Below are 23,768 nucleotides of genomic sequence, written 5' to 3'. Positions count from 1 at the left end.
CTAATGCATCAGGGCCCAAAGTGGAACCTTCTTTCTGATTCAGCTCTACTGGTAAAAGGGCAAGGGGCCCTGCTCCACTGCTCTGGCAATTCTTCCTAAAGCTCATGTTCCCAGAGAAGCATGACTGTGCACATCATGCAGAGTACAACTGTGCCGCTTATAATAGGGTGTTGTCTACAGTGGCCACTAGATTTACATGTTTTGTGACAATGTTCTGGCTGTTGGCAGTGAAATGTGTTGTGCTGCGACAATAGCTCACGAGGCCAAGCAATCTTGGAGGGACCTGAGTTGCCAATCACTTCTCACCTGCAAAGGCCATATGGCAAGAAAAAAACCCCACTTCATTTTTTCCTTTAAACTCTATCCCTCCTTTGAGCCAATGTCAACTTTAAAGAGAAGGCAAAACACAAGCAAACAAATTGAGAGATTTATTTTAAAAAGAAACTTCCAAGGAATGTGCCCGCTTCCTCTTAGGAGCTGCTTCGAGACCAACTGTTCATATCATCAGTATCTGCAATGCTGTGATCCCTGATGTTTAGAAATCATGATCCCAAAGAACTGAATGATCCCAAATCAAGAAAGAACAGTTAAATTATATCTAGTATGCTGTCCTAAGACAAGAAAGTATTTTATTATTATTAGATTTTATAATGGTTTTCAACCAGTATTGAAATAGAAAAAAGGGGTTTTCTGGCTAACCAGAAAACTTCTATTCCCTGAGCATCCCAACTAATCGAGGTTGTGTTATAAAGAATCTGTTCTTTCTAGACAATCAAGTCTAGCATTACATAACTTGTTAAGAAGAAACTAAACCAAAGATCTGCCCCCTACCTTAAAACATTAAGACATTAAATGCGAATGATTTTCCCCCCACTCTTAGAAACAATGTAAAAAGTCTACACAATCACACACATAGTAGAAAAAACAAATTATTAATCTCCAATTTTTTCTATGTAATTGTTAGCTGCTCTTTGGGTCAATTAAATACTAAAATGATAAATTAAGTTTGCTTTAGCACAGAACAGATAGGCAAGTCATTGAAATAATAGAGCAGGATGTTTCAATCTGCTAGTCTGCCTGCTCTCATAATCCAGAAGACTGGATGTTTCAGGAGACACTTCCAAATCCATCGATGGGAGGACTCGGTTTCTACCACCATGGGTGAACACTGCGCTTACTGGTCAGAACACCCAAGGCCTAACTCAGAATCAGTCTGTGTCTGGCAGCAAGTGATATATTTTGGCAGAGAAGCAGTCAAATTTACTAATTCAATGATCCCAACAGGCGACTTAAAAGAAAGGCTCAGCAACAGTAAAAGTAATAATAAATGAGAATGTTAAATATGAGATAAAGGACCTGGTTAAAGGAACAAAGAAAAAAATCTTTCTGGTTAGGAACTCAATTTTTCTCAAATGAAATTTTTAAGAAAACAAAAAACCCATTTTTTTCAGAATTTTTACATTACAGAAACCAATGAGTAAATGGGCTCCAAATTATAACTTTTATATCTTAATCCACATGAAAAAGCAAAGGACTTTTGCCAATATAATCAATCCCTGTAAAGTCTGTAGTGCGTTTGTCACAGGGTTAAAACCGTGTGTAGGCATTTCGTTGCTGCTGCTGTTGTAATGGTTGCTGGGCCTGCTGCTGTTGCAGGCGAATTTGCTGGGAGTAAGGGTCTTCCAGGGATTTTACAAATATGGTAGTTCTGGGACCAGTCTTCCATACGATACCATTGGCGTCTTTCACTGAAGATTCCACAGTAATGTTGTGTGTTCCAAGGATAGCAAAGTTCAACAGAAATTGAGTACTAAAGTAATCGTTATGAGGCTCAACCCTCTGCTCCATCTCATTGGTCATATTGTCAATGGGTATCTGGAATAAAAGAATTGTTAGATAATAACAACAGCTAACACTGATTGAGTGCTTATTATGAGTCAGATCCTGCCTAAGTGCTTATTTAATCCATGCAAACCATCAAGAGGTAGGTATAATTATTATCCTTGCTTTATAGGGGAGAAAACTGAGGCAGACAGGTTAAGTAATTTCTCCAACATCACACAGCTAAGGAGTGGTGGAGATGGCCTCTAATGGCAGAGCCTACGCTCTTAGTTGCGGAGTGATCTGACTCCTGGCTATCCTTGTAGAACGAGCCCCAGAGCCTTTCTCAACCCCTTCATATGCTGGTCTCTTCCCGGTGAAGGAGGTCAGGAAACACCACCCCAACATGCTGCTGTGGCGTCCTGATTATTTTGAGCTAAAGGCACTTGAGAAACAACAGATGCAGGAAGGGCTGCCCCTTTTTACCTAAAATAGGCCATAAAATTTCCCCCAAGAAAGGTAGCCTCCCTATACCAGGAAGAGAAGAACACACTTATCACCAGAGTCTGGGCATCAATGCTGAAATGGATCTGTACAAACAAACCTAACTAAAATAACCCCCATCTAGTCTCACCCACTGCCCCAACGGATCTCCTAGCATTTTCCCACAATTTATTGCCCTGAGCCCAATCCCTGTGTCTTGTCATTTCATCGTGAACTTATCATTTCTGTGTCTAAAGGTACACAGGCTTTCTGCTCTGGTCACTTCATTCTCTCGTGAAGATTCCCATCTACATGTAAAATTCTAACAACATTTGTACGCTTCTCTCCTGTTAATCTGCCTTAATGTCAGTTTCACCTTGGGCCCAGCTGGAGACCCTCAGAGGGCAGAAGAGAAGCTTTTACTGCCCTTCCCTACACTTGTTTACCCAACACCCGATCTGGACTCCAATCCTCATCTTTCTTTAGTCTGTGAAGAGACATCCTGAAGAAACAGGATGTAGCCACCTGGGTCAGGGAGTTTAAAATATAAGAGATGCAGAGAAATGTAAACTAAGAACATGTAAGTGAGGTCTTTCCTCCTCGCTAGTCTGACTTTATATTTTTTAAGTAATATAGTGATTCCTCCTTCAGTATTAACTTTAGAATTAAATTAACTTCAGAACTTGTACATCGCTCACTTAATCAGTGTCTTGTTCCAACTAGCAGAACAATACATTGCAGAACACAGATTTATGGGCTCATTCATTTATTTAGCTAGACAGACACTCATGCTGTTGCCCTTCAATATCAGAACAACACATGCTGGTGTACCCCTGCCTCTATCCAAGATGAAGTATGTCAGAGGCACTTTCTCTAAGAATGCATATAAAGGTCATCGTAATGAGTATTTGACCAGATTTGCTCTATATTTATGTGTGTTTCTGTTGTATAATTAATTATATAAATGTGCCCTGAAGCTTTGGCTCAAATAAGCAGTTACCATGAGGTCAGTTTTCCAGAGTCATTTACCTGTAACATTAATAAAATAAAGTCATCAACCAATTCCGGATCTTAAAATTATTTATGGGTAATTTTTTTGTTTTTTGTTTGCATATTCAACTTTTGTAGGGTTTTTATTTTCCTAAAGAACATGCCTATTAAACAAGAACTTCCTTAAAAGGACCAGAAAAGGACCTGATGACTCTAAATGGATGACACATTTTAAGTTGCAAACTCCCTGCAAGTAACATTACAAAGCAATCATGTACAACATGGCTTATTACATCAGCTTCCTGGCTTCAGTCAATGCCTCTGAAGAGGCAGGTCAGCAAGCAGAAGACCAGTACTTCTTGGTTTCAATGTTTTTTTCTTAATAGTAGAGATCATTATATACAAGGTACAAAGAGAGTCATGGTTACTGTTCTTTCAAACTCAACGTGAGCGAAGAGCTGCAGACTGTTAACTATGTCAATTCTCACTATGATCTGTGACAACAGAGATCACCCAAACATAACAGTTGTATAAACACAGTAAGTGATTTTTTTCATCAGTCACCAAATATCTAGTGAATGGCTACATAAGGAACCATGTGGGTCATGAAAGTCAAAAGAGAAGAAGAGAACAGAACGAAGGCTGAGCTTATCAGACTGGGTGGAGAGTGCCAGAGACAGTAAGTTACTGAAGTAAAGAAAGTGACAATGGCTTAAAACAGACCTCCCCTTGGCTTTTTCCGTCTAAAACCCACCAAAGAGAATTAAATGCTCTTTTTATCTTTACTGATACCCCTTTCTTGCTATGAACCTCAGTTCAAGCCTGTCCCCAATAGCCCTGGACACAAGCAATTTGAGCATTTGAACAACTCTGTTCACACAACTGGGCACTTGATCCCTTGTTCCGTTTACTGTGAATAAACCATAGAACTGGAAAGAGCTGTCTAAAGGGAGGAACATCCTACATTTGGAAGACTGGTGTTTCGTGGGCACGAATTCAGAATCTTAGCTTTGGCTAACAAAGTAAGCATGGCTTTAGTTAACTTATGTCATGATTCTCAAAGCAGCAAATTCCTAGAGTTATACTCAAAAGGAAAGATTTTACTCTGTCTGACCACTGTATGCCAATGCTACATACTTTCTTTTTTTGAAAATGCTAAGATTTACTTAAGATAGAGAAAAATAAATAGATGTGCTCGCTTTTGGGGACAGGAGGACTACGGAAACACTTTCTCCCAACTCCTGATGTTTCCTTCGGTGTGAAAGGACCTTTCATTAGATGAACTGTACTGGTCTCCAGAGGAGGTGGTGAATCCCACTGACTGTTAAGTTGTGGGGTGGGAACTGGTCATAGGGAGCTAAGCCTTTTCTCTTTCCCTTCTTCTTTGGGCTGCAGGTGCTCCTCCCTGCCATCAGTTTTACAGAGGCAGGCTTTGTGTGTATTGGCTGAAGCTGGGTGGGAAAATTCGATTCAGAGGTACAAGCTAGAAGTCCTTGCCACCAGACCCTGAGCAGGGTTTCTCCCTGGCTCTACAGTAATAGCACTCATAGTCTGATCTCCGTCTGCCTGAATGTTTGTCTATCAAATGGTTCAGGCAGGGGAAAGGTAAGCGTTATCAGCCTCTCACACCCCAATATGTGCTTTTAACTTGTGTCCATCTAATCTTTGGGAGGTGGAACTAAATCTGCTTGACCATGAAAAACACTGGAAAACTCCCACCACCGAGTTGATAAAATTGCATCACAATTCTCCTTCTTTTGTAAATTACCTTGTAGTCTTGTCCAGATTTACTTTGTAGTGTGGAAGAAACATTCAGACAGACAGACTGAATTTTGCGAAAGAGTCCCGGTTTAGATCCGTGCTGAACCACCCCCTCCACCTTCAGCGCCAGCTGCTGGTTATTCTGCACAGCGATAGGCTCCGCAGGGTTCCGGGGGGACGGTGACAGGGCAAGCTGGAATCACATCAAAATAAACGGTAACGACCAAGAATAAGCTTCCTTCCAACAAACATGCCTGTGCTAACCGCCGATCATGGGTTAAAACATTACACGCGCACACGAGCAGACACACACCCTGATATGCTGGGACGACTAGACAGACACACCTTTAAAGTCAAGGGCTTCTTATTCCTAATGCCTCCTTTTAAATACCTGTGTTTTTTTAACCTCATGTCCCAGGTCTACCCGAGGGTAGCAGATTAGAGAACAACGAAGGCGCTGCTCTCCAAATTTCTGTGAGGAGGCATTTCTTTGACAATGAACCAATTCCAGTAGGTAAATATACTATGTAAATTTTCATGTCCAGCAGATGTCTCTTTGGTCTTAGGTAATTTTAAACTGACTAAATTAAAATGCAAATGAACTTAAAATTCTAGGATTACATACATAACCAAGTCACCATGGTATAAAAGTCAATTTCCACAAATAAACCAAATGACATTTTTAACCTCTCATTAGAGTAGTTTTTCTTTAAAACCACATTAAAAATCCCAAATCCACCCGGCCGGGCGTGGCTCAGCGGTTGAGCGTCAACCTAGGATCCAGGCGATTAGGGTTCAATTCCCGGTCAGGGAACATGCCCGGGTTGTGGGCTCGATCAATGACTCTCTCATCATTGATGTTTCTATCACTCTCTCCCTCTCCTTTCCTCTCTCTGAAATCAATAAAGATATATTTTAAAAAAAAACATAAAACCCCAAATCCACTTCAACTACAGAAAGCTCAAGTCTTGCTAAATAAAAAGATAGAAGAAATTGGGTCTTTTTGATAATGTTGTTGAACCATTGAAGTAATCAACTCTGGAGACCTGTTACCTTAGGACTTCTTATCCAGATAATCAATTTTCCTTATATCCAGGTCTTGTGAAATGGCCTGGTTTGTTATTTGTTATCAAAAGCATTTAGATGTATTCCAAAATGTACTAGACATTTACTGACAGGGATAATCCATGAAATCTTTCAGAAGTGACAATTTCCCCAATTCCATTCTTTGAATCAAAAACAGCTTTTAAATATTGAGTAGTTTAAATATTTTAAAATACTAATTCTATTCACTGGCTAGCTACTCAAAGCTTATTATTCAAAGATAAAAGTGTTTGGAAGTAGGACTGGTGATGTTTACTGGACCTGTTTCATTTGAAGTTGGGTCTGAACTGGCTGACCAGAGGTGGGATAATCCAGCTCAAGAGGTGGACTCAGCTCAAGGTCCTTGTAGGCTACTATGATAAAAACCACTCAACTTATTTTTGAAGTAGGGAGCCAAGGTACAGAGCTCCAGCCACCCAAACACCTGTCTCACTGCTTTTGGTACTGACACCAAACCAGCTGGGAAAGGGAGGAAAGGCTTACAACTAAAGAGCATAAGTTTCATCAAAACCAAAGGTAAGGTCCTGAAGCAGAGCCATGCCTCACTTAATCCATAGAAGAGAACTGGGTTTATAATCTATATTAACTGTAGCATTCTTCCTATATTACCTTAATGCTGGTAGACTGCAGTTTCTGGAAAAAATATCTCTGAAACGAAAGAGGAACTTTCAGCAAAGCAATGATGGCATTGCAGAGGCATGCTGTATGCTGCGGGGGAAAGAGAGACGGAATCAAATAAAAATAAATTTCCAAATTTCATCAACAAACGGTACTTTCAAGAAGAAGTTTAAAAACTATAAATGCTCACATAGATTATTACAGAAACAACACTAATGCCACCAATCAGGAAACTGACGCAACACCCAGGGACTGTGGACATTTGCCAAATCATTCACGTTACGGAGCATAAGGGATAGTATGACCACAGATTTTACTTTGCTTTGAAGTAGTACAGTCAGTAAGAAGTAAACGACAGGAGAGAGAAAACCCGCATTGCTCACGGCTAAGCAGTACGGAAACTCTGCACTTCTACAGAGCTCAGAGCTAGTAAACATTATGACACTAAAATATGGAGCAACTATGGTTGATTAAGTTGGCGAAGTGTGATAAAGAGCACGTGGTAAAGGAGCCAGAGCGGCACATTAACATCCGAGGGCTGACACCAAATCCCACGCGGGACTGTGGCTTCGAGCTGCCTCATTCTGTCAACCCACCTCCACTAGGCGGCTTCCCTGACCCTACGGCCCTGAGGTCCCAGCGAGTGAGCGACGGTGAGCTTACTGGAATTAAGAGGAAGAATGACTATATAGTCCAGCTCTACGGAACTATGAAACTGTAATACCCCTTTCGAACATTATTTCACAGGTCTAACTGAGTTTTGAAAATCCCAGCATTTACTGCAGGGTAATAACAACGCTATAGTAAATTCTTTGAGTCTCAGTGAAAAAGGATCATAGAACCAGAATTTAAGATTTCCAAGGTTATTTATTTATTTTTAAAATTTAAAACCACTCTGCTGCTGTATAATGACATACAAAAAGCTGTACATATTTCATGTACACAACTTGATGGGTATGGAGGTTAGCATACACCCATAAACCCATCACAGCTATTGTCCATTTGGATGACGACACAGGTCACCTAGATAGGTAATGGAACAAAGTGGAGCTAGAACCGAGGTTGCCTAATCCTGACTTCGTTCAGTGATTTTTGTTCCATTTCCCCAATGGTTTGCAAACAATAGGGGGGAAAAGTCCCAGCACTATCAGACACTTAAACTTTGGGGCACCGAGAACCATTCCTATGCGGTCTCCCATGCCCTCAGTCTACACCCCTCTCAGTGGCCCCCCCAAAGCACCACAGGTTGAAAACCACTCCACTATACAGTATGTTGTCTGTCCTTCTAAGCTCCTGATTTCAAGTAAACTGTCGCCTAGTTGCCTATGCTGTAAACATTTTTAAAAAGTTGGGCAATAAGGCAGAAAGCCAGAAGAAACTACTCCTCACTGGTTTCAGGCTACTGAATATTTCATGCACACCACACTAGCAGTACTACAAATGTCAGATCTATTACTTAAGAGAATCACAACACAGATTTAAAGATATTGGGTCTATTTCTTCAGGTTTAACTGCATCAAGGAACACGGGAAGCATTTGCAGGGATATCCTACTTGTGGTGGAACCACTGATGCCACAGTGTTTAAGGAGAGAAACATCTTTAAAGGATGGACTTAGAGGACCCCAAGTGAACTCAGGACTTAGAGGACCCTAAGTGTCTGGCTGTTCCCTTTTAGAAGAATGGATGCAGGTTTTGCAATTCCCTCCTGGGAAAGCAGGACTGCCTCTGAGGCCACCAGCCCCCTGGGCAGACCTCACCAGGTATGTCAGTAGCAATTGGCTATTAAAGTAACAGTCTGGAGATGTGAAATCACATATCATGGTTGCTAAACCAGCAGGAAGACCAGTGCATCGCCAATACTCTCTTCATTGCCAAATCCAATACTTTTCAGCCTTCGTATTTTTTGACAATACCGTGGCACCTGATAATTCCTTCTTCCAAGGAATTCCACTTATGGTCCCTGCCCTCACTTTTTCTGATTCTTCCCCTCTCCAATCTTCCTTCCTAAGATTCTCTTCCTTTGTTTCTTCCGTAAATGTTGATACTCTCCTTAGTCCACGTATTCCTAACAGGCAATTTTCTCTACTCTCATGACTTTAAAACCTCTACATTCATAATGACCTTACATGCATTCCAGCCCATCTCCTTCCCACACCAGACCTATTACCCAACTGCCTGTAAGAGCCACACGTTAAAAATGACCTTCACGCCTGGCCGGGTGTGGCTCAGAGGTTGAGCTTTGACCTAGGATCCAGGCGATCGAGGTTCCGATTCTCAGTCGGGGCACATGCCTGGTTTGAGGGCTCGATCCCCACTTGGGGGCGTGCAGGAGGCAGCCGATCAATGACTCTCTCATCATTAATGTTTCTCTCTCTCCCTCTCACTTTCTCTCTCTGAAATCAATATATATTAAAAAAAAAAAAATGGCCTTCACCTTCTTCCACCACCCTGCTACATTCTGTCTCAGTAAAGGATCAACCACTTGCGGACCTGGTAACATGGAAACCTGGAGGTCACATCTCCATCTTCTCACATCTAATCAAACAAACAAAAACCCCGAAGCCTTGACAATACTGACCCTAAGTATCTTTCTCATGTATCTGTCCTTCTCATTCCTGCAGCCATTACATTAATTAGGCCCCTACCTTGGACTGTGAGAGATGCCTTGTAACTACTCTTCTTTCCTCTGATTTCATGCCCTCCAAGCCATAACCTGTTCTGTGCCTACATAACAAGAATGTTCAGTCCTAACCACTTCTCTCCCCTGCCCATTAAAAATTCCTAAAAAACACCCTAGTGCCCACAGGATAAAACCCAAGTGCCCTAATGCTGTGTTCAGAGCCTTTTGTCATCCGGCTGCTGCCTGCCTCTCCAGTCCCCGGCCTGTGCATTCTGCTGCAACAATAACAAACTGTTTCCGGAAGGCACATGCTATTTCATGCTCTGCTTTCAAACATGTTGTTCTCTGCCTGAAATTCTCTACCTTTGTCTGCCTGGAAAGCTCATCTGCAAAGACATCCTCTGACTTACACCCTTACCCCACTCTGTCTATCCTTCGACATGAATTACTTCTCTTTTGTGCTACATCTTTACCTTGTGCAGAGCTCTATTTCTGACATACACTGCACTGTGTTTACAGAACCTTCCTTTTTCAATTAGACTACAGACAACTCGAAGGAAGACCCTGTATCTTTGTCATTTTTCTATTCTTAGGATTCAATAAATACTTGTGGAACTGAATTTGGGGCTCAGGTAATATCACATCTATAAAATACAACGTGGGGAAAAAAAGAGAATTAATATTTATTAACCACTCCTTATGTGCCATGCCAGGCATGGTGCTAGGCAATATACATTATTTCACTTAAACTTCACAGTAACTCTATGAGGTAGATCTTTTTTCCATATCATAGAAAAGAATGTTAATTTGTCTAAATTCACAGACCTGCTGAGTGACAGAGGGGGAATTTGAACCTAGGACTCTTTTCTCTGTACTATGTCTCCTACTGACCCGACAATTCCCCTTCTTTCCATTATATTCAGTGGATTCAACTCCATTAAACTCAAGTTACTGTTTGGCATCTACTTAATTTCTTAGGGTGCAGCTTAGAGGGAATATGAAAATAATTTAATCAGTGTCTCACACAGATGTGTGTGTTTACTTCAAAGATAATCTTTATAATCTCCCTTAGCAACCAATCTCATTGTCAAACCTGTGTCAGTTCGATTCAGCAAATATGTACTAATGACCTTACGTGGAAAGCTCTAATGTCAAGGAAAGTATCTGTCCTTAAAATCTAATCTAACTCCTAACTCATCTTGCCAATTTCTAAAATACCTGATAAATGGTAAGAGTACAGAGTGAGAAAAGTAGGAACCAGAAGAGAGTCACCGGTAATATCAGCATCTAATGTTAGGGCAGGGCAAAAACTCTCCAAGGAGTAAAGTTCAAAGACAGGGTGTTATGGACTGAATGTGTGTGTCTCCTCCAAGTTCATATGGTAAAACCCTAATTCCCTGTGTGTTGGTATTTGAAGATGGGGCCTCTGGAAGGTGACAACTAGGTTTAGAAGAGGTCATGAGGATGGGCCCCCCCCCATGATGGAATTAGTGTCCTTATAAAAAGAGATCAGAGCTCTATAGAACATGTGAGGACACAGTGAGAAAGAGGCAGCCTGCAAGCCCACAAAAGGGTCCTCACCAGGAACCAAATTGGCTGGCACCAGTTTACTTGTTTAAAAAGTGATCCTAGATCACTTTTTTTCCCCACCTTCCAAAACTGTGAGAAATAAGTGTCTGTTGTTTAAGCCACCAAGTCTACAGTATTCTGTTACAGGAGCCTGAGCTGACTAAGACACTGGAGACTGGCCAGACACGGAGGAGAGAATCTGGGCGAGAGTATGTCCATCTGTCCTGTGACTGGGAAGTCAAGGGATGAGACTGAATAAAGAGTGAGTGCTCAACAGTGCCAAAGGCAGCAGAGATTCAGCAGACGAAAGGTGGACAAGTATTCTAAAAAGTATCAATGGCATCACCTCGCAGGAACTGATTTAGTGCCGGTCAGATAACAAGCCCAGTTCTTTGTTTCAATTGGCCAGTGGTTCTCAATCCTGGTGGCATGACAGAATCACCTGGGAGCTTTTGAAAATACTAATGCCTGGGCCTCAACTGCACAGATACAGAGTTAACTGGTCTGGAGTGGGCCCTGAATACTGATGTATTTTTTATAAAAAAGCTTCCAAAGTGATCCTAATTGTAGCCTGGGTTGAAAACAACTGCAACTTCAGTTAGCGTGTTAAAAAAGAAAAGAATCTGTTTTATCTGCATTCTGGTAGGGCAGATTTGACATGCTAATATGACTACGGAGCAGCTACAGAAGTGCGAAGTGCTTTCATGAATCCCGATTTCACCCTCATAATAATGCTGTGAGGTGCGCACTATGTTAACCCGGCCACAAAACAGGCAGAGGAAACAGGCACAGAGAGGTTTATCTGTTGGTCACACAGTGAGTGCCAGAGATGGGTAAAAACCCACTTGCACAGAATAAAAGCTCAATAAAACAAATGCCACTTGCCATATAAGAAACAGGGGTATATTTCCGATTGAGTGATTCCACCTCCTCCAAGACATGGTTATATACAGACACCATTCTTCTCTCATATTCACTATCAGCGTGGGCTGCACCTGGGGATCCATATTCCTGGAAACTGAAGTTAAAATCAGTATCAATCAGTGACCCACACTAGTAACAATTTTAATGTCTAAATGCATCAGGCACTTTCCACACATTCTCATTTAATCTTTAAGATAATGAAGTACGCACTGTTATTCCCATTTTATAGATGAGGAAACTGAGGCTTCGAGACGTTAAGTAATTTGTCTTCAGTCTCAAATAAGCAGTAAGTGACAAGCTGGAATTCTAACCCATACCTGACTTCATTAAGTCTTAATCACTTTGGTTGCTAAGTAGTATAAAAGTATTCAAATCTTGTCCCTGTAGTCATTCCCTTATTTTTTCAGGCAGTAGAAATAAAAGTTAAGTGCAAAGGAATCATGACAGGCTGAACAAGAAGCTAGAATAGAAAAATGTAATGAACAAGCATCTCAAATTCTTTTTTCCTGATAACCCTGAAAAGCTGGTATGAGGTACATAATTACATTCATGATTATAAACATCTCCCCCATCCTATCCACATTTACTGATACATAGGCTTAAGCACTATGTTAGTTGCTAGAGATACAAAGTTGAATAAAATAAGATCTCTTCCCCCCACCAAAACCTTCTAGGCTATGAAAGAGATACACAGATTTCTGTAAAAACTACAGTGAAATAGCAGTATGCCTCACTCTCTTGAGGTTCTTTTTAGCAGTAGGCCCTTCTTTACTTGAAAGGCACAAAATATATGCTATCAAGAACAGAAGTTTTAGGAGGAATCTACTCCTTGCAGTTACACACTATTGCAAATAAAACCCAAAGAACTCGCCCTCAAGGTATACAAGCTTTCTTTTCCACTTTTTCATTGCTGTGAAGGACAAAGGTGAGGGCAGTGGGCGTGAGGGATGAAGGGATGCAGAAGAGCGATGAAAAGTGAGAGGACGGGGAGCGGGTAAGAGCAGCACGTGCGAGCTGGTAGCTCCCTTCACCCCGTCCCTGCTGACCATGGCCCTAGCTCGCTGATAGAGTTAATCAAGAAAAACACTAATTTCTAGTATGTTGACCAACAGTACAATGGCACTTGTGTTCTGAGCAGTTAAATGAATACTGCACAATGAGAAAAGGTGTGAGCCTGAAGTATCAATTAATTGGCAAAAACTCTGAAAAATATGAAGTCTAAGAACATCTTCAAATTTTGAAGGGAGAAGCTTGTTTTAAACAAACTAATAAATAAATAAATAATTTTTTTTTAAAATCCAGCAAGTCAAACACTGCAAACTAGGGAAAATAAACAGATGAGAGAAAGATAAATAGGTAAAAATTAGCATGTCATGAAAATATGAAAATAGACCAGATAAGTGGGGGGGAAAATTGCCAAGCAGGGTAGGCTGAGAGTAGGCGGTACTTTAAAACAGAAGACAAGGAACTTGGTACTGCCCTGAAAAGAAATGTGAGTCAGCACTTTAGGGCACAGAAATTTAAAATGCATGTTGATTACATTCTCTTGAGGAAGCTGATCTTGGAATCATAGGCCTTACTAGATAGAAAAGTACAGACAGTTGAAAATGCACATTCCAAAATAGAATACTATACTGGGAAAAACCAATGGGTCATTCTTCTATAAAAATATTTTGATTAATTAATTAATTAGTAGGGGAGGGGAGAATAATTTTTAACAAAGCAAAAACAGGAATACCTTTTTGCTTGGGAAACCAAAAAAAAAAAAATTTCAAGTTCCAGTTTAATTATATTACTAACTCAATTTTTCATACCAAATTTTAGTTATAATATGTGAGAAGAAAATTCAATGAATTTCTTCCCAGTTAATTTTCCAGTCAATGATGAGAAAATAGGAGGTAAGTAAACAACAATCAGAAAATCCAGGTTTCGTCACTAGCTATGTCACCTCAGACAAATGCTGGAGAAGCTCTTCCTAGTTTCCCCCCGCATACTACCTCTTCCAAAACACTGTTGTGATGATTAGGTAAGATAACATATTTGAAAGTGTTCTTTAATGCAAACTATTATTAGAAATACCTTGCAGATTCTGGATCCAAAATCAGAGCTTCTATTGCATGAGATATCAGTAAACAGCTCTGCTGCTGTCTGGATTAATGTTAAGGTTATACCTAAAAAGAAAGAAATCCACTACAGACTTTACAGTATCTGAATATTAAATAAGTCAAGGTGAGGGTTATATTTTAGCGAAGGTAAGACAAAGCAGAAAATAGTTCTCTGGTGGGAACACATTTTGAGTTGTCTGTTGTGGCTCAAGTGTGCACAAAGTGGGTGCTGGACACTCTTCCTAGAGGTAGAGAAAGACCACCACTGAGTCACCACTTTTTTAAAAAGCCTGGTTTAAAATAAAAAGTAAAATCATACTGCTTATACTAGATTTCAAAGGAGAAATTATTAATTATAATAACTGTATAGGCTGATCTGATATACATCTATCTTAATCAGGCATGTCTGAAGTACTTATGTTTAAAAGGAGACTTCAAAAGAACAAGACCTATTGGGGCAAGTTTAGGATACAGCTCCACATTCCTCAAAGTTGCCGAGTCAGCATCAAAAGATGCCTGATAAAGATCCCCGTATCGGGAAGCAAGGCTTCGGAATTCTTCCATGGACTGTTTCATCTATAAAGAAGGAAAAATATTAATTATGATAAATAGGCTATCATTATTGTGTATACACAAAAACCAAAAGAGTCAAATAATAAAAAAATCTAAAAACGACTTCAACTCTTTTTCATTTTCATTCCATTCATTTTTATAAACCTTGTTAAATAAAATTAACAGAGGGCAAATACGAATGTGCATAAGATTATGGTAATTTATACCTGATGGACAGAAACAAAATGCTGCATTTTTAGCTTCTTTAAGTTCCACTAAGTAATTACTATAGTTATTAACATCCCAGCTTCTTTAAAATGCATGTCCTTTCTCTTTATATAAATATGTAGCATTAAGTGAGACATATCAATCACTTTGTCATTCTAATAATTCTAATAAGACATCAGCCTATTTTTGGCAAGACAGATAAGTTAATAAGCACTTGATGTTTAATGTCTGAGTCAAACCACTGATTTATAAATTTCAAGATTTTTTATCTCGAAACTAACCTCAAAACCTCTAAAGTGTAAACAAAAATTGCGCTGAAAATAAAGTTGAGACCTGCCTGATTAGAGATGCGACCACACCTCTGAAGGTCATTCCCTAAGGTCATGGCAATTGTTGTGGCGATTGCAGGTGGGGGGCTTGTCTTTAGGCTATTACAAGTACAGATAAGTTGAGAGAAGGCTTGCAGAAGGTCAATCCTGAGTTTTACAAATTCACACTGAAAACTTAAAGGATTCAATGGTGTACTGGCAGCCTAGGGGGGAAAAAGATATATTTAAGACAAAATTAATATAGCAGCAAGACAGTGCAGCACACAAATGAATTTTAAAGGCAATGATAATATCCCATTTCCTAAACTGGAATATCTGTTGTATTTTTTAACATACCCTATATAAAAATTTGTAGATATTATACCTATTCAATACTTAAAAAAGAGAAAAATAAAAAATAAATAAAAATTCCACCATTGCAGGCAGAATGCTAAAATGGTTCCTCTGAGTCATACCCCCTGGTATTCTGATATCCATACCATGTGTAACTCCCCTTTGAGCGTAGGTGGAACCTGTAACTTGCTTCTAACTAATGAAATATGGCAGAGGTAATGAATTATGAGGATGTAAGTTAGGTCCCTAATGAAGTAAGTTCATACTAATCAACAGGGAGATTATTCTGGGTGGATTTCTCCTCATCTGATGAACCCATGAAAAGAGGGTCTTGAGGGGAGCAATTCTACTGGCCTCAGAGCTTCCACAAGTTCTGTAGCTGCGGGGAAATGAATCCTACCAATAACTACATGAGTTCAGAAGAGGACTCCAAGCCTCCTTGGGCCTCATTAAGACTGGCCCTGGTTGACACCTTGATCGCAACTTTGTGACAACATGAACAGAGGACCCAGCTAAGCCATACCCGGACTTCTGACACAGAAACTGAAATACTAAAGAGGCACTGCTTTAAGCCACTAAATTTGTGATAATTTGCTACATACCAAAGAAAATGAATACAAACATGTTTTACAATTTTTATTCCTAAGAAGCAAGATAAGTCTGTCATTAATCACTGTGTTGGGAAATTAGATACTGAACATTGCCACAGGATCCCCATAAGCACGGCATTTTGAACTTCTCCTGTTTAGTTTGGTTGAAGCAGGTAAAAAGCATAATTCTCACAGCTGTACAATCTCAGGTTAGGCCATTCACGTGTCAGGGAGTGTAAAGGGTGGCCCATGCTCATAGTCTCTCAGTTTAAAAGACAGACAACTAATGTCAGATCTACACTTGCCAGAAGAACAGATTAAAAATAAAATCTTAAAGAAACTCTGACAGGATAATACACTCAGAAATATGGGGAGTTCCAAATGACTGTAAGTACCATACTGCCTTCCCCTCTAGGCTACTGTCAAATGGAGAATCATTTCCTGATTTTTTTTTTTTTAAATCCACCAGTAGTGTCTGGAACCTAGCACGTGCTTATAGTGTATTGAAAAAAAGAGCTCCATTTCAACAGATGATTTGAGGCCCCCAAACCTGCCTTACGTCACAATGTGTTAATTACAGAGTGAAGACTAAGACAAGGGCCTTCTGTCTGTCAACTGCCCGAGCACTCTCTTCCGACGTCAGGATCCAGTCCTTCATTACTGCCAAGCCTCATTAAATACACATACCAAACAAATCATTATGACTATAAACTATTCAACAGGGTTTTTCATAATATTCATTCTATTTGCCTCACAGTTTTGTGAGCCTGTTTCACAGTTCTTGGCATTTACTGTACTGAATGATTAATAATTTTCTGCTCCACATAAACTAGAAAATGAACTAATTCTATTGATCGGAACCAATGATTGTAACTTTTGATTTTCGGATGCATTTATTAGCCTGATAAAGGCAACAACAATCTTTTCCTAGAATAAGTAAGAAGAAAAAAATCCGAGCAATCAGTGCTACTTTTTAAAATGGAGAAGAGCTTCTGTTTTAAACTAGCAACCAATTCTAACCAGAAAAATCATTCTTCAAAAGATACGCACTCACAGTAGTTTGAATATTCTGTCTCTTTTGTGACATCTGTTTATTCTTTGTCCTACTTTGAGGCATTTCTTTTAGGGTCACCATTAAAAATATTTTAGATTATGTGATAAATGTATATAAACAGGTACTGAAAGTTTCATGGCCCCATCTAAATATATACAATTTAAAAGATAGTTTAATATTTAATACAGAAAGTACTCATTTAAGGGAATAGGTTCTTACTTAGGAATATAACTGATTTCAAGGAAATACAAGAAATGTTAAGTGCTTTCTCTGCAACCTCTTCACTTAGCAGAGAAAATGAAAAAAATTAGCTTGCTGACTGTTAATCTGGAATAGAGGGAGGACACTAGCTACCATCCTTGATAATTTCTTCTTTATCCACAAAACAAGAAACTCTAGTTTCTTAGTGAGTAGCTTAGAGGTATGAGATGGGTGGGGGATTTATACCGATGGTGGTGACTGGGGCTGGGGTGTAACTAACAGGATTCTGGAAAGGGAGCATCATATCTCCACTCATCCCTTCTGCCTGCATTCAGCAATCCTTTTCAGATAAGGCTCCTGGTACTTGACAAAAACAAAATGATAAACTCATCAATCTATGAATATTAAAAAGTAGATGAGGGGTTAAGGATTTACTTCCATGTCCAATTTATTACTTTAATACTTTAATATTGCCATATATGTATGTGTGTGTGTATATATTATGTGTGTGTATATATATGTATATGTGTGTGTGTGTGTGTATATTTATAGATATATACCTTAGCAGATGTTTCAAAGTAGTTAAAATCGGATAGTAGAAAGAAAAGGGAGGCCATTCTCACACACGTAAGTAATCATCACCAAAGGAGAATTAAGAAGACTTACTGTTAAGGATGCAATCCCTTTGTGGTAAAATTTTAAAGACTCAGCAATGCAAGAAAGTGCTGAACTATAATTCTCCTCTTGCAACCCAGTGAGACACTGTTCTGCATGTGAGAACTCCTTCAAACTATTCAGCCAGAAGTAGAAGTGTTCTGAGGCAACCTGAGTCAGCAAACTCTGATAAAGCTCTCTGGCCATGTCGTGGTTACCCTAAAAAAATAATCAGGGCACATAATGAAGTTCTTATACTTGAATTAGCAGCTAAAAGACAAACCCAAATCTTGGATAAGCTACAACAATCATTCCTTGAATTATATAATTCTTTGAGATTCAATATAAGTATTTTCTCAGACAACATATGCTTAGTTGCTTTTATGTAACCCTGCAGTTCTTTACTAAAACAGTTCCAAAAAGAAAATAAATGTAATTAACTACAACCTGAGCCTAGACTTTTAGTTCAAAATATGGAAAGTATAAATACTTATTGCATGACATTCAGTATGAGCTGTTTAGTGGGGTAGAGGGAAACTCCAGTAAGTTCCATTACGTGACTATCAGGAAGAGTACTGTGCCTGCCTCCAGAAATGACGTGAATGCCATTTAAAGCCTGGGGGCCAGCGATGCTCAGTGCCCTGCCATGCCTGGATGCTTGGGATAGTTGGGTATAATAAAGAATCGCCCTGTCAGTAGTGGTCCTCCTGCCATTTGAGAAACAATGGGAACATGTGCTTTAATCCCCTAGAATAATGCTTTTCCAACTTTGCTCTTTGGATTTAACCCCAAAGGATTTCTTTACTATCCAAAGCTCTGTATTTCTTTCCTCTCAAACAAAATTAATGAAAACTGTTAGGCTTTCCACATGGCCGAGAGTAGAACAGCATACTAAAACTTTCCCATTTCCACACTGGAACGGTAAGTGTGGGGAGAGAAGGGAATAAAGAAAGTGTACTGATAACGGATGGCAGAAACAGCGGGCGGGGACCGCTGCGGTAATGAGAGCATCAGGCGAAGTGAAAGTGGTTCGAACAACCTGCAGCCTGAAAGAGCTCAGATGTTTGGAATTCCCATGGGACTGCCCCATAACATACATGCCACTCTTATATGAGAAACATTAAAAATGAGGTCCTTTCTTTCATCATCTTTCAATCCCATGACTGAGAGGTACTTCCATCTTTATTTGCAGTTTTGACTAGGAGTAACAAACCCACAGTCTAAGGTGTATAACCTGCCATTTTCGCCAACCCAGTTCCCAAGGATCACACATACCATTCTGGATGCCTGTCTGGCAATTCGGTACACAGTCCACCCATTGGAGACACTTTCGAGCTGCTGCTTAATGACCGCCTTTATTTCAGCAGATAGTGCTTTCTGACTGGCAACAAAAATCACAGTGGCCAAACTCACCTAACAATGGGCAAGAAGACAATTAAAAAAATTATGTAATTCTACCCAAAAGGGAGAAAAACTAATGACATTCTATCAAAAAAAGAACAAAATTTGTTCTTCAACATTTATTAATTTTTCACTTTGAAGTTATCGAGCAATTTATCCCATTGTTCAGACAATTGTTTATAATTCCCATAAATATGGATAAATTATAAAATCATACAATGAAATGCTAAATAGCAGCAAAATGAGTAAACTAGAGATACACTTTTCAACATAGATGATTTAAACAAAACAGGAAAAAACAGGCAAAATACGAAAGATTATATGTGGTATGGTAGCATTTACCTAAAGTTAAAATATGCAAAATAATACTGCATATTACTTCATATATATACTAAAATAGTAAATGTATCACAACATGCATGGGAATGATAAACACCAAATTCAGGATAGTGGTTACCTCTAGGAGGTGTACAGGGAGGTACAATTCAACTGTACTGGTAATATTTTTTCCTTAAGCTAGGTGATGGATACAAGGGTTTTCATTGTATTATTCTTTACATTTTTTGAATATTATGTTTAAAATTTAAAATTGCCTTAAAGTAGTACTAACAAAAAAGGGATGAAGAACATTAGTTGAAAATGCTGCTTCAATGAAAAATAAACTTGGCTAACTGCTTCTTAGTATTCTGAAGCTGATATCTACAAAGGTCCATATATATTGCACTAACTGTATGATGCCATTCCCATGACCACTGCCCCTTGGTCCTCAGGGTAACCCCTTCCCTGACAGTAAATAATGAAATGAGGTATTCTTTTACAGAATACACCCTGGTGGATTAAATATAGATTTGAGTAAGTCATTTCATTAAGCTTTTCCCAATCCCTAAATTCAGATGGCCAGAAACAATATGGAGTGGCCAACTTAAGGCTTACACCTAATTTATGCCTATTTAGAATGTAGCCTACTCTCAAGCCTGGTAGAACTTTCAACTGAACATTATCGTCGCGTCCAAGGCTGCTGTTTGTTTATAACCATGCACCTTTCTCAATCCCAGGACTATACTGAAACCTAAATTGGATCCTGAACAGCTGAAGAGATAGATCCTGGATTGGAAAAGAGAAATCTGTGCTAATTTATGGTCACTGTTATCATCAGGTCTTTAACTTATATTTTTGGAAGTACAAAACAGGGTTTAGTTCGTTATTTTTTTTATATAAAAAAGAAAAATCCACTTTCATTTTGTTCTTTGCAATAGAACAAAAACATCAGATTGAAGGCTTTGGCTACGCTAAGCTGACTTGATAGAGCTTAGGAAGAAAGACGTTTTAGATCTGAACTAAAAAGGGCTTTCTAAATCAAAAGTGGAGAGAGTAAAAAGCTCATGGTTCCAATTCTATTTTGACTTTGAATTCACTTGGTCTTAGATAATCACATTAACTTGTTGTTCGTTTTGCTTTCTAAGTAAAGTCCAACAGCAATGTTAACCGCTTAAAGTAATTCTCAGGAGACCGGATCCTGTTCATCCATAGCAGGGTCAAAAGGTGACTCTTTACCAGAAGTTCCTGCTGCTTGTCTGTGGCTGATCGTCCGATAACCTTGTAGAGCTCCATGAGGTCACCCAGCATTCCATCGCCCAGCACTGGCAGCTGCATGGCAATGGCAGCCAGGCAATGGCACATCAGGATCCGGGCAGCATCCTGAGCACTGTGCAACTGAGTCAACAAGGTCTCAACCACCGACTGGCTAAGATGGGGTCTGCCCTTGGCCAACTTCACCATACAATTCAGAGCAATCTGTGCATTGAAAACAAAATAGACCAGTTATACTCTGAAGGTATTACGTAAAGCTTTAAAGAAAAAAACTTTGTATAAGTTATTGGGAAAAATCAAGAAAGAGGTTTTTTGGTAGGCATAGCATTTTGCTTTCTTTTTAAAAAAAAATGTTTTTCTTGATTTTTAGAGAGAGAGGAAGAGACAGGGAGAGAGACAGAAACATTGATGAGAGAAATATCAATTAGCTGCCTCCTGCATGCCTCCTACTGGGGACTGAGCCCGACACCCAGGCGTGTGCCCGACCAGGGGTTGAACTGGAGGCCTCTCGGTGCATGGGAATGATGCCCAACCAAATGAGCCACACCGGCCAAGGTCATAACATTTTTCTTCATAAGAATGACACAACTGCTCTGTCCCACTGTAGCGAGGCTAGTGTTTTACTGACATCCACAACTGGAGGAAAAATAATTTTTCTTTCTTTTTGAAAAAATACACACAAAAATCCCCTTACATATTGTGGTTCCAGCGGGACGTGGAATGAATCACTTGCTGAACACAAGTTGCCTACTTCCTTTACATAAACACCTCTTGGTTATCAGCTTCTATGTAATGGTACTAATACCTTTATATTCCCTCAAACCATACCTCAGACAAGCTATAGTTCTTATATTCTCCAGTGTCTACCTAACAGCCTTTTACTTCTATTAACTCTGCTTTGCTTAATTATTAATTTTGTACCATCACAAATTATATTTCATGTTTTACTCTAAAAAGAGTAGTCTCATTTAGCATTTTAAAAATCTTAAATATCTCTAAGATAATTTCTATAATTAAGTGGGAAGTGAAAATTTTTATAATTCTTCACTTTGCTTAAAAACTAGGGCTTCTATACTCAAGAAATTAATACAAACCTATACATACAGAGATTGGCTGTAGTTATTTCATCAGTTTTTGGTGATCTTATTAGTGTTATCCCAGATTACAAACTTTGATGAGTACAGGAACTCTGCCTATTTAACTTTGCTCTACATTGTCTAGGACCATTATATGTATCTACTACAACTTAATAAATACTGTCGACTGATGGCAAAATAGGCCAAAGCTCAGATTTTTATTTTATCTATCTTTTAGAACAGCAATAGTCAAAATGCCAGTTTTGAAAGTGAAAAGCAAGGTAAATGTTCCTTTAAATAAGGAGTTAATAAATTATTGCAGCGATTTTCAACCTGTGTGCAGTGGAAATTTTTTTTTAAATCCTCATTCGAGGATACGTTTTTATTGATTTTAGAGAGAAGAAGGGAGGGGGGGGAGACAGAGAGAGAGAGGTGGAGAGAGAAACATCAATGTGAGAAACATTGATCAGCTGGCTGCCTCCTGTACATGCCCTGACCAGGGATTGAACCGGAAACCCAGGTATGTGCCCTGACTGGGAATCAAACCCGTGATCCTCTGGTGCACAGGACAACACTCTTACCAACCCAGCCACACCAGCCAGGGCCCGAGGAATCTTTAAAACACGCAATACCTGACTGTTTAGTCAGGAACACTGACCTCTTTTCCCTTCGATCGTCAAATAAAAAAATGACAACAACCAACACAATAAGAGCCTTCTGGTGTGAATGAATCAAAATTATACCTATTTTTTGGGTCAGATTGGCAAAATATATATTTTTGTGTGTGCTACAGAATTTTAGTAGCTTGTGTGTGCCATGAGATGAAAAAGGTTGAAAATCGCTGAACTATGCCCTTGTGCCAAATCCCGGTCTGTGTTTTGTAAATAAAGAACGCATATACCCTTTCCCTACATAATGTCCAGGGCTCTTTTGTCCTACAAAGATAGAACTGAGTAGTTGGGACAAAGAGAGTATAATCTGCAAAATGTACAATATTTACTATCTGACCCTTTACAGAAATACTGTCAATTCCTAGCTCAGGTACTGAAAATAGGCATCATATTAAAATAAGTGATGTTTTCACCTTTAAAGTGGCTTGAGCACCTGGACTATCATCTTGACTACAAAGTACCAGAAGAGATTCCAGGCCAAAAACAGCATCTTGCTCCAGTGCCAATAGGTCTAGAGGAAAAACACTAAGTTTTATAGTAGTCAAGTAGAGAAGATAAATATATACACACACAACCCCCCCCAAGGAAAAACATTAAGGAGTCTAAGATGCAGGAAACACCTCAATGAGCAAAGCTTACCTTCCTGAAAAAGTATATCTGGCAGTATTTCTGAAATGTAAAGACTATCTTCAGGCTTCTGTGTGTCTACTACTTTATTGAGATTATAAAAACATATACATTAAATTAAGAGCTAAAGCGACAGAGATTCAAATAAAGCATAAGTGAAATACTGTCACCAGATTAGCTGAGGAAAATACTAGGAACAGCAAACCATGTAGTGTGTTAATCTGTCTAATCAGACATAACTTATGCAGATACATTTTCACCTAGAATGTTACAATTTTCAGCTCCTAACGAAAGCTGAACCACTTTTAGGAAGTGAATGAGGACCCCCCACATAATCATATTAATGTTTTAAGTCGGACCAATAAGAACAAATTCCTTAAATGTCTCATGTAATAATAGTTTTCACCAATTTCCACTACCTCAGAGCTAAAATTTCTCTAGAGGTTCTGAATATATTAGCTAACTG

At 39.2% G+C, this 23,768-nt stretch overlaps 1 protein-coding gene across 1 annotated transcript in view; it reads right to left on the bottom strand.

Moving 5' to 3' along the window:
• Positions 1-412: 412 nt before the first annotated feature.
• The window catches only part of INTS7 (integrator complex subunit 7), a 49,810-nt gene continuing 26,454 nt past the window's right edge, over positions 413-23,768 (bottom strand). Inside the window, exons 10-20 of the mRNA XM_016215196.2 lie at positions 23,089-23,186; positions 20,893-21,132; positions 19,213-19,350; positions 17,950-18,156; positions 15,114-15,308; positions 14,469-14,572; positions 13,971-14,039; positions 11,853-11,985; positions 6,769-6,867; positions 5,063-5,248; positions 413-1,875 (exon numbers count right to left, since the gene is read on the bottom strand). Of these exons, the coding sequence (XP_016070682.1) occupies positions 1,588-1,875; positions 5,063-5,248; positions 6,769-6,867; positions 11,853-11,985; positions 13,971-14,039; positions 14,469-14,572; positions 15,114-15,308; positions 17,950-18,156; positions 19,213-19,350; positions 20,893-21,132; positions 23,089-23,186 (1,757 nt within the window). The 3' untranslated portion in view covers positions 413-1,587. The remainder of the gene's footprint in view (positions 1,876-5,062; positions 5,249-6,768; positions 6,868-11,852; positions 11,986-13,970; positions 14,040-14,468; positions 14,573-15,113; positions 15,309-17,949; positions 18,157-19,212; positions 19,351-20,892; positions 21,133-23,088; positions 23,187-23,768) is intronic.

Source organism: Miniopterus natalensis, chromosome 19 (genome assembly GCF_054644295.1).
Source record: "Miniopterus natalensis isolate mMinNat1 chromosome 19, mMinNat1.hap1, whole genome shotgun sequence".
NCBI lineage: Eukaryota > Metazoa > Chordata > Mammalia > Chiroptera > Miniopteridae > Miniopterus > Miniopterus natalensis.
This window is presented reverse-complemented; position numbering and strand designations above follow the sequence as displayed.